General features: G+C 40.3%; 1 protein-coding gene across 2 annotated transcripts in view; it reads left to right on the plus strand.

Annotated features, from left to right (window-relative positions):
- SLC13A4 (solute carrier family 13 member 4) overlaps positions 1-11,226 on the plus strand; it is a 38,399-nt gene that overhangs the window by 16,920 nt on the left and 10,253 nt on the right. Inside the window, exons 9-15 of one of the 2 annotated variants that reach the window (XM_009473626.2) lie at positions 2,432-2,551; positions 5,453-5,554; positions 6,702-6,803; positions 7,885-7,982; positions 9,149-9,279; positions 10,103-10,264; positions 11,004-11,141. In XM_009473626.2, coding sequence (XP_009471901.1) covers positions 2,432-2,551; positions 5,453-5,554; positions 6,702-6,803; positions 7,885-7,982; positions 9,149-9,279; positions 10,103-10,264; positions 11,004-11,141 — 853 coding nt within the window. The remainder of the gene's footprint in view (positions 1-2,431; positions 2,552-5,452; positions 5,555-6,701; positions 6,804-7,884; positions 7,983-9,148; positions 9,280-10,102; positions 10,265-11,003; positions 11,142-11,226) is intronic. The other variant, XM_087764679.1, reaches the window with a different exon arrangement.

Here is an 11,226-nt window from a genome sequence, read left to right on the forward strand (position 1 = left end):
TGTCCTTCCTAAAGAGCCTGTAACCTTCCATTCCAACACTCCAGTCATAGGAGCCACCCCACCATGTCTCCGTGATGCCATCGTCTCTGCGATCATAGCCCTGCAGGTGTGTGCACATCTGTAACTCCTCTTGTTTATTCCCCATGCTATGTGCATTTCCATAGAGGCATTTCAGCTGAGCCCCTCATGAAGATGACTTACTGGCTGGAGTGGTTGGAATTCCTTTGTGGTGATCTTCAGGTGCTCTACTCCTGACCTGTGATCCTTCTCCAAGCTCTGGGCATCTATTGCTGGCACTGGCATCAAACTGGTAGGAATGGGATGGATTGAAGTTCCCTTCTCTGGCAACTTTAGTTTAAAGCCCTCTTCATCAGCTTGGCAAGCCTATGACCAAAGATGCTCTTCCCGTTCTCTGAGAGATGGACCCTTTCAGCCCCTAGCAGACCAGGTTTCTCAAAGTGAGTCCCATGGTCTAAGTAGCTGAACCCCTGGCTGTGACCAACCAGTCCTGTAACCATTTGTTGATTCGCCAGATTCAACTGGTCCTTTCAAGCCCCTTCCCTTTGACTAGGGGGACTGATGAAAAAACTACCTGCACTCCAGAGTCCCTTACCACCACTCCCAGGGCTCTGTAATCCTTCTTGATACTCCTCAGACTGCTCCTGGCTGTATCACTGGTGCCCACGTGAAACAACAGCAGTGGATAATGGTCAGTGGACCGTACGAGGCTTGGCAGTCTCTCGGTGACATCCCTGATACCAGCCCCCAGTAAGCAGCACACCTCTCTCCAGAGTGCATCAGGTCGGCAAATGGGTGCCTCTGTACCTCTCAGGAGAGAGTTGCCTACTACTATCACCCATTGCTTTTTCTTAGTTGTGCTGGTTGTTATACAGGGAGCAGATTGGGCTGCCTTACTCAGCTCCAGAATTTCTCCTAGTGTGATGAGTCTTTCCTCTTCAGTCTGCAGGGTGGTGAGGCCACTCTGCAAAGGCACCTCAGGCTTCGGGGGAAGTGTCTTCCTCCTGTTGGTCCTTGCCATTACAACCATACATTCTTCTGCATTGTTGCCCCCCCCCTCCATTCTGTGTGTGCTGGTGGGGGAGTTTTTGGCTGTTTGGCCCTGGCCTGTGGGTCCACTGCAGACCATGCTTGGAAACAGCTGTCTAACTCCTTCTCAGCCTCCCTGATGTTATGCAGCCTTCTCACCACTTCCTGCAGCTCAGCCACCTGCTGCAGGAGGTCCTCCACCTGGGCACACCTTTTGCAGGCAGGTCTGCCACCTGGAGAAAGGTCTAGGCACTTCCTGCAGACTGAGGTCTGCACTGCAGTCTCTCCCTTCAGCAGCTCTGTCTGGGTGGAGGCATCAGCCACTGCTGGGGTAAATGTTGCAGACCCCCCCAGCTGGAGCTGCAGCCTTTGCTCTCAGATGAGTGCCCACCATTCTGCCTTGAGGGTCAGGTAGGATGAGTGCTCTTGACCTGTGCAGATGGTCACAGAATGGTGCTCGGTTGCTGGGTTATGTGTACTTTAAGTCTTCTACTCGGCCAGTGGAATGCCCTTCCTTCAAAGAGGTGCCTTCCCTTCATGGTCTCCCATGCAAACTTCAGTGCCATGCCCTGGCATTTATTTAAAATAAATAAACTTAGAAATGTGGCCTTACACCTTTGCTTCAGAGAAGATGGGAAGCAGCTCTCTGATCAGCTAAGTATTTCATTTATCATACATGCCCAGGGCTCTCAAAGACATGAATGTTACCTCTGTCAGAAGACTGGTGATACTTCTCATGCACAGATATGTGTCCAAGCTCAAACCTGATTCTGATCATCTACTGCGGCCACTGCTGCCATGGTATCCTTCATTTTTCTCTCTGAAATGGTGGTAGCAAAGAAAACTAATTTCAGAAGCCATCTTTAACCCAAGGATTTGGATTTTACAGAACTTCCAAAGATCTTGCTGGTGTGACAGTTCTATCAAATGCACATATCAGACATCTTTGTCAGAGCCCAGCAGACTATAGTCATTTTTTGTGTGGTCTACAATAAGACATACAAAGAAATTATGGGTGAAATCATTCTTAAGTCTCCTGACACTAAAAAGACCTTTAACAAAAAACACAGGCAGGGCCAGAATTTCACTCCTGGTAACTCTAAGAGTTTTTGAAGCTGGTTAGACTACCCAGACCATCTGGTCTTAAAGGTCTGAAGTGCTATATGGCTCCTCTGTTGGTCAGGCATTGTCAATGATTGACGTTCTTTAGCCAGTGGTTTCACTATGCACATGTAATGCCGCTGTTGCAAATACATATTGATGCAATTTTTCTATCATGCCATGAAAAATATATATACATATTTATATGTGTGCATCTATATTGGAGGTGCCTGTCCTTTTACTGTTCTAACTTCTTGTGCATCCTTCTTTTTTTCCTTTACAGCCACTACCCAAATGCTGAAGTGGTGAATTTTGGAACCTGGTTTTTGTTCAGTTTCCCCATCTCCCTCATCATGTTGGTCCTGACTTGGTTCTGGATGCATTGGCTGTTCTTGGGTTGCAAGTGAGTGCAGGTTGTTCAAGATGCATGGATTATGAAAGCAGGGCATCTGTGGCTCCTCTAGAATGTCTTATAAAGATGTGTCCCATTGCAAATGACAAAAACTAAGGCACAACTTCCTTCTTCTTGCTAGAGCCATTACCAGAAGAAATCTTATTGCTTAGTTGCACTGCATAGACAGAAGTGTACAGTATTGCTGCTTGAGAGTGAAGTGCCTAGGTATTGCTGATGGAAATCCTTACGATGCATTCAACTGATTTTTTGAGTCTCATGACCATGAGGATCCCATTGTGGACCAAAAATCTTGTTAAAAGTCCCTTTCAGAAAGCACAGCTTAAAAGATGAATAGAAAAATAACTGAAAGTGAACAAGTCACTTTTCAGATCTGCCCCCGGCTCAATGAAATTAATGTAAGACAAGTTAAAATTAAAGGTAAAGAGACTCTCTATATATTTCTCTTTAAAATGGAAAGGACTCACAGCCTAAGAGATGAATATCTTTTGATACCAGTAGATCCCTTAGTCCCAAAATAAGAACAAGGCTCAGTCTCCTAGTACATTTGTACCACGTACTCTCTTTGCAGAGGCACTTAGCAAAGTTAATGAAAATTGACTAAATATGTGCATTTAGAGTGGATTAGTTAATCTGCATTAAATTGTGGTGCAGACACATTTACTCAGAATTAAAGTGGCCTTAATTTGATTTAGTTTACTCTTAAAAGTAAGCTAAACTGAAATCACTAATTTATTTCACCTAAGATGATGAATAAAATGATAATGACTTCTGCTTGCTGCTGATCTTGACTAGATTTGAAGAGGTAATTTAGAGGTGAATAGCTCCATGTCCTTCTCTCAGTCAGTCTCCTGAGCCTTGTAGTTCCAAATTAAAAGGCTAAAGTAAGTCCTTTTTTTTTTTTTCTTTTTCAATCTTGAGAGGAAACAGGCCCTAACATGACCCTCAATTACTTTCTTTTTTTTTTAAATAAATATAATTGAAATTCCACATTGCATCCAAGACCTCGTGCTGATTAATGTTGTTCTAAACAATACCAGAGACTGAAGCATTATTGACTTTTTGAGAAGTGCTGGTTGATTCCAAGCCTCCTTAATCTCTGACTCCTGTTCATTGCAGTTCATTAAAGAATATATTATGTTAGGAGCTTGGCTGTAATACTCTGCCTTCACATCCTCCTAAGCCTAGAAACACTTACAACATGTTCAAATAGCTGCCTAATGCCAGTGCATAAATGTTTACTGAATTCCCGTAATGTTCATGTTCTTTTCTTAGGAAGCCCAGAGTCATCGATCTGTTGGCCAAAAAGTTGGAACAAAATGTCAGACTTGCTTTTCAGGCTCTAGACTTGGTCAAAGGGGAAGGATAATGGACTCACCAAATGATTTTTGCCAGCAAAGCAGAGATACGGGTAGAATTGTTACTATAGAACTATAGAATTGTTACTATAGAACTGGCCATTATAAACCGTTATACTGGCCATTATAACTGGCCATTATAAACCATATAGCTCTTCTCTTCAGCAGCTGCATTACTGCTAGTGGATTTTACTGGAGTCTAAAAACAAGGTTTGCCAGGAAATCTAAATACTTATAGGTGCAGGGCAGTGCTAAGTGCGCTAAAAACAAGTGTCACATAGGTGCCTATTTACAAGTGAAATGAAAGGCCTGCCTGCATCTTAAGCATCCTTTGAGAATCTGGCCATAACCAGATACACGGAGGGAGATTGTAGTCCATGGTTTGGCCAGTACTATGGCATGGATCTCTAGTAGGGTACCAAATGAGATATTAAAATAGCGGGAACTACAAAAGCAGACCATTGTGTTCCCATGGTACTTCAGTCACTGAAGTCCCTCCTGCTGCACCTATTTTAGACTGGCTTAGCTGCAGAGGTTTCCCAACCCGCCCCACACACCTCTGTGTGACAGAGGGTACAGCTGGAGCAGAATAGCAGAGATCTGTGGCTCAAAGCACAGCAAAGTAATGCTACTGGAAAGAAGAAAAGGAAAAGGTTAAAGTGAGTTTGCAAGTATCTCAATTTCAATTAGGAATGTCCAGGTTTTGTTATAGTATGAAGGCAATCTGAATAAACTAAGCACTTCTCCTAATTTTCATACAAACGTATAGCAGGTTTAAATGTATTCAGCTATGAAATGTGCTTGTGCTTGTATGTTCTTGGCAGAAGTACAGGCATTTTTCACCAGGACAAAACACTAGGCTGATTGCCTTGGCCTCTGTGGCAGAGGCAATTTGGTGCTACACTGATTGTGTCTGGTTTAGAATCAGCCAGTATTAGTAGAAGCAGACAGGTCATGAAAGGTATTGGGATCCTCAGCACAGCTCTTCCCCTTTACTTACAGTGAATCCTGAATATTCAAGTCAAACCTGGGCTCAAAAGCCAGACCAGGCCCCATATATGTGTTGGATACCCCTGATCCAACTAGAAAGCATACAGTTCCCCCATTAAAAAAAATCTGTTGATAGCTGGCCTCTGTCACAGTCTTTCCATGTGATGACAGAAATTAGCCATAGCCTTTGGAGGTTTCTGGCACCAGCAAATCTGACCACTGCCAGCTGTTTGAGGAAGCCTACATGAAGGGAGCCCAGTCACAGCTCAGGGCAGCTCAGTGATACCAGTCAGTATTAGTCTGAGCACCCTGGGTACCTTCCTGCTATGTCTAGGATTGATTTTCAGAAGATCTGGAAACTAGACTACGCAAAGATCACAGGCAATGATTTCCTTTCCAGTTGCCATCAGGCCTGGCCCCAGTCACATCTCCCAACAGCCTCTGGAAACTGGAATTTTCAGTTTACCTCATTGCTGTTATTTTTTATGACTTTTTTTTTTTCTGTTGATGCTGTTGTCTAATTTTACTGTGCTATCTACCTCAGTTTTAAAGAGACCTGTTCTGTAAGCAAGAAGAAGAAGACCAAACGGGAAGAAATGTCAGAGAGAAGAATTCAAGAAGAATATAAGAAACTGGGAAATGTTAGGTAAAACAGACCTGCCTTCCTCAGGAATTTGCCTCTCTAGGCAAGACCATCCTTTCATATTGCCCTCCATGTTGCCTTTGGCTCGTGTGGATTAAACTGTCAGCTCCTTCTCCTCCTTTCCAGGATAGGAGTAGAACTAAATGCAAAAATGAACTAAAATCAAAGACTTCACTGCAGGTGTGCATTTATTTACTCATTTATTTATTTCTAAAGAAAAAGGAAATAAAAGGAAAGAGTCAGGTTTATACCAAGGTCCAAAGGTCATCTGAGTCAAGGTTTGTCTCTACCTTTGAACTAAATCATTGAAGGATCCCTCTTCCCGACTCAGGCACATGCTTATTTTGGGGGATAGAAGTTAATTGTTAGCAAAGGCTTTGCAGCAATCTCTCACGTCATGAGATGTCCAGCCATCCCACTTGCCCATAATCCTTATTCATGGTGGCAAGAAATGTCTCTTGAAAAGATTATATTGCACGATTTTCATTTTTTGAAAGGGATGATACCTCATAAAATCCATTCCTCCCCAAATATTTTTGTGTTGTTCAACTGAAATGTTGACAGATCAATTTGCTGAATACGATCAACTCTGAATCTAGACTGTTGTTCAGACTATGCCTAAATATGAAACCATAATTTTAATTTAAATCTATCCTAAATTAAAACTCAGTATCTTCAAGTCATCTTATATTTATTCCATGTCTTTAAAATATCTGTGCTAATTTACATTGTCATTTGCTCTTACGCTTTCTACATTTTTAAAAAATGTAATATAAAGTGTTTACAGTGGAATAGTAACATGAGCTTTACCTTATTAACACATTTAATCAGATAATAACGCAAATGCAAAACAAGCATTTATAAATATTTTCCTTCAGGCCTCTACCCATGAATGACTGAATTGCAAATACAGCTGTATATTTTCAGCCTATTTTTTACTGGGTTTAGATGGTTCTCAGCTGGGAGCCAAATGTAGAATTCTTTAATTCAAACTAATCTTCCTTTCTATTTTCCATATATTTTTTATGCTTTTTTTGGAACCAATTTCTACGTTCTTACTTCTTCTGGAATTTGCTCTTGGGTTTTCAGCCAGACCTTGGGTTTAATTCCTAGCTGTTTGTTTTGTTTTTTTTTTTTCTTTTATTTCTAGCTATCCTGAGATGGTGACTGGATTTTTCTTCATTCTGATGACCTTGCTTTGGTTTACTCGTGAGCCTGGCTTTGTACCAGGATGGTCATCTTTTTTTGAGAAGTAAGTGAAATTCCCTAAATAACTGCAAAGGAATATGGCCTTGCATCTTCTGACTTTCTGCAATAATTTTTGGTCTTAAAATATCATCAGCCACTTTTAACAAGGTGGTGAAAAATGAAGTCTTTATGCAAAACTTAGGATATTTGCTTTTTAAACTACATCTGTTCACATGGCAGCAAATTGTATTCTTTCTCAGTAAGCAGAGTGAATTAAGTAAAGAAAGTAAAATGAACATATTTCAAATGTAAAAAAAATAGGAAGGGCAGATTCTGAAGTTAAAACATTTTAGTGCGTTCATAGAGAAGCTGTCACTGGAATAGATTGCAACTATAATTCCATTTTTTTTTTCATTTTGAAATAATAATTGACAAAGTGTATTTTTCTGAACATAAATTTTATCAAGAAAATGTCTATTTCAATTAAATATTACACAGAATGGTGACTGAATAAACTAATTTTTCTTTTATTTTAAATAATGTTGAAACAAATTATATTAAAAGTAACTATAACACACAATGCATATCAAAGAATAAGTGTTTTGAACTTAATCTTCTTTGCGTTCTTACTGCATAAATTTATTTTAATTTTTCATCTTAATTTTAACAGAAAACCAATTTCTAATATTAGTGCCTGAGGATCTCTGGCATTTGGCACTCCTCATAATAATTTTTCAGAATGAGTTTTAAACATTTAATTTAAAATCTATCTACAGTCCATTCTAAAGGATCACTTGGGTTTGGCTTTTCTTCAGAATATGTTTATTGTTTCATGCTTCTAGTAAACACAGTATTTTTCTGTACCTCTGAGTTAATAAATTTGTAAACCAAAAGGGATTACTTTTTTTCACTGGAATGTTAAAAACTGTTGAGCAGTGATTGAAGTTGGCTACAGGAGTCAGTTTAATAAACAGGAAAAAAATCCAATTTGTATCCTTGATATGCAGACATATTTTTCTAGTGGACTGTTAGTAAGACTTCATATGTGGAAATACAACTTCAACAATTTGCTTGGAGCCATGTACCTTGTTTGGAAATGTTTCTGTTAGTGTGTTTTTATGATTACCCCACTGCTTGTTTCCTAGGAAAGGGTACCGGACTGATGCCACTGTCTCTGTATTTCTTGGTTTTCTCCTTTTCCTGATTCCAGCAAAAAAGCCATGTTTTGGAAAAAGGGAAAAAGGTGAGGAGGATGCAGCAAGGAGATCTGGCACATTTGTCAGTGCCTTTAATGACATTTTTCTGTTCTCTGTAAAATGTTCCAAGAAGATATTTTTATTGTGGAAGGTCAGGGTTCAGTTTCTCCTCTGATACCATCCCTTCCTACATCAGTCCCCTTTTTTTATTGTTGCTTTAATTCATATTGTCTCATCCAGGAGACTATAAACAGATCTTGTATCTGGGGCCACAATCTCTGCTGTGTTAACAGAGTTATCAAAATTTAGGACTGAGTTTTAGGAAAGGTTTGGATGGAGTTCCATATATAGAACTTTAATGCAGATGTTTGCAAAATCGGCTGAAGATAAGCTCTAGTAAATAATTTGGTCATCACTTATATAGCAGAAATCATTGATAATGTCATAAAATAAACATAAAAGAGATCAGTAGATGTCAGACAAAGCTCCAATTTTGAGCAATGCTTCTCTCACAGTCGTCTTGATAACAATAATGATTGTTATTTCACGTTCACATTTGGGTAGCACTCAGTCATATTGATTGGGTTGCTGTGCCAGGCTTTCAGCAGTTCTGTATGAAAATAGAATTGCCTGCATACAATCTTATGTAGAGATTACAAATGTATATAGATGATATGTTTATTTTTTATACTGACGTATATTATGCAGCATTTAGGAAAAATGACACTCTTTAACTCCTACGTCAAGAAAATACTCAGGCATCTAAAAAAATAATGTCCTCAGATAAAACCTAGGGGCATAAATACACTTTATCAAGCTTCATGGCCTGCTGTAGAGAGAAAATGCCCTTCTTTGAGAAAATAATCCCATTGTAACTCCATCATTGTAGTCTACAGATAATTTGCACACGTGTATACAAAATAGAGCACACAGTACCTCAAAAAGCTATAGAATGAAACACAGGGGTTTATAACTATTCACATCAACAGAGCAGCCAAGGGGAAGTCAGGATATTTGGAATTATACGTTGCATTTTCTGAGGACGAGCTAACCAAAGAAATAGGCTACATGCTGCTTCTTCACCTCTCTCACAGATAGTTCTCAAGATAACTCCCATGGATATTACATTATTCCTACTAGTGTGAAAAATGTGAAAATTTTTGCAAAAAGACCAATGTAATACTGGTCACACACTTGCTTTATTTTGATATAGGAGATGGAGAAAAGTCAAGAGACATTAACACACTGGATCCCATCATTACCTGGAAGGACTTCCAGAAGACTATGCCCTGGGAGATTGTAGTGTTGGTTGGAGGAGGTTATGCCTTAGCAGCTGGATGCAAGGTACTTATTTAGATTTTTATCCTCCTTCCTAAAAAAATTATAAACCTGGACTTTTATCCCTTTGTATGCTCCCCAGTTTGGATTTACAACGTGAATACTTTCAAGTTTGTACATAACCTAGTCCCTACTCCCTGCACTCAATGGACAGCTATCTAGCTAACAAAAAGATGATTAGGGCTCAAGCCAATTGTGTAAGCATCTGCCATTTCAGATGCCTTAGAATACCTAGATATTCCTGCAAATCTGGCAGACATGACACAGGATCTGAGAGAGACCTCACACTTTCTCAACTAGCAGCTAACCAGACAGAGGGGGAACATCTCAGCTGCCACTGGGTGCTCCTCTTTAGGCAACTGAGTCAAGCTCCTAGAGCTGACTGGACAAATCATACTCTAGGCTCTACTGACTCTATCCACATTCAGTATAATTCATGAATACACATCTAGCTCTCCTATAGACTGCTACATGTAGACAAATAAACTTGTGTATTTTAATCTCAAAATTAATTCTACCCAGACTGTGCAATCCTTCACCAATCTGCAATACTCTGGTTCATACGCTGAAGAAAGAGGGAAGGTCAGCCTTGGTGCCTTTTTAATGTTATTAACTGCCAAATGTATTACTTTGTTACTATGGACAACTATTTATTAGGCACTGCGGTGAAATCCAGTTTACTGAACAAACAGAGAACGCAGAAAGCATTAACCTAAACTTTGTTTAATTGCTCGTGGGATTCTCTGATGCAAACTGCCCCAAAGAGAAGAATCTGTTTTACAAACATACTAAGCACTTAGTAATTCTTGTGCTTCTGTACTTTCCCCAGACCTCTGGCCTCTCTACATGGATTGGACGCCAAATGCTCTCCCTGAGCAGCCTTCCCTACTGGGCTGTAACTCTCCTGGCCTGCATTTTGGTGTCCCTGGTAACAGAGTTTGTTAGTAATCCAGCAACCATAACCATCTTTCTGCCTATTTTATGCAGCATGGTGAGTAAAAACAATGACATTTTTAGTCAGTTGTTTCCTGACAGGCTCGTCAGAATATTTCAGGACATCAGGGTATTGGCACTCTTCACATGAAAGCCAGCCTCGGTTCCCAAGCTAATGTTCTGCAGTCTTGGGCTTAGGAAAAATAATAAACTCAGGCAGCCAAAAGCATATTTTAGCACCAAGAAATGTATTTAATACCTCTCAGACAAAGTGAAAACGTAGCGCCTGTGTTGAGAGATGCATAGTCTAAGTACAAGAAAAGGTGACGATGCAATCAACAACATAGGTGAAGTCCACATTTGAAGTCGGGAGGACTTTACATAATGGTCTCAGTACCTTCAGCAACTGAAGGAAGTAAGTTCTTCATGCCAACCTGTTGTGACTTCTCTTGGATGAAGACTGAAGTAGCAGTCAGTGTTAAGGTCCAGAAGACACAACACAGAACGACACAGAAAAAGTGGGAGGAAAGAGCAAAGGCGGCCTAGTAGTAGCAATCGCCACTCTCACCCAGTGTGAAATGGCTCAAGAGAAATCCCTGGAGCATGACCAGCTCCAAATTACAGCACTACCCTACTCTAAAAAACAAACAAAAAAGACTTCCATGCTTAGGTTTAGGTACCAGGGAGGTGAGATTCACAGAATCTTTTCTTCATGCAAAGCAGAGAGGGTCCTTTCATCTTAATTATGAGCAGTGGCTTTTATTGGTTACGTGAAATTTCTCTCTCTCTCCTTCCAGTCAGAAACCCTGCTTATCAACCCTTTGTACACCCTGATTCCTGTCACCATGTGTATCTCATTTGCGGTGATGCTGCCAGTGGGTAATCCTCCAAATGCCATTGTCTTCAGTTATGGCCACTGCCAGATTAAAGATATGGTGAGTCTTGAGGTTGAGTATATCCTCCCATACTTCATGCAACCTCAACACCTTGTCCTGATCACATCCGTCAGCCAATAATAAC

The sequence above is a fragment of the Nipponia nippon genome, unplaced genomic scaffold (genome assembly GCF_047370975.1).
Source record: "Nipponia nippon isolate SJK-2023a ecotype South Korea unplaced genomic scaffold, ASM4737097v1 scaffold_3, whole genome shotgun sequence".
In the NCBI taxonomy this organism is placed as follows: Eukaryota; Metazoa; Chordata; class Aves; order Pelecaniformes; family Threskiornithidae; genus Nipponia; species Nipponia nippon.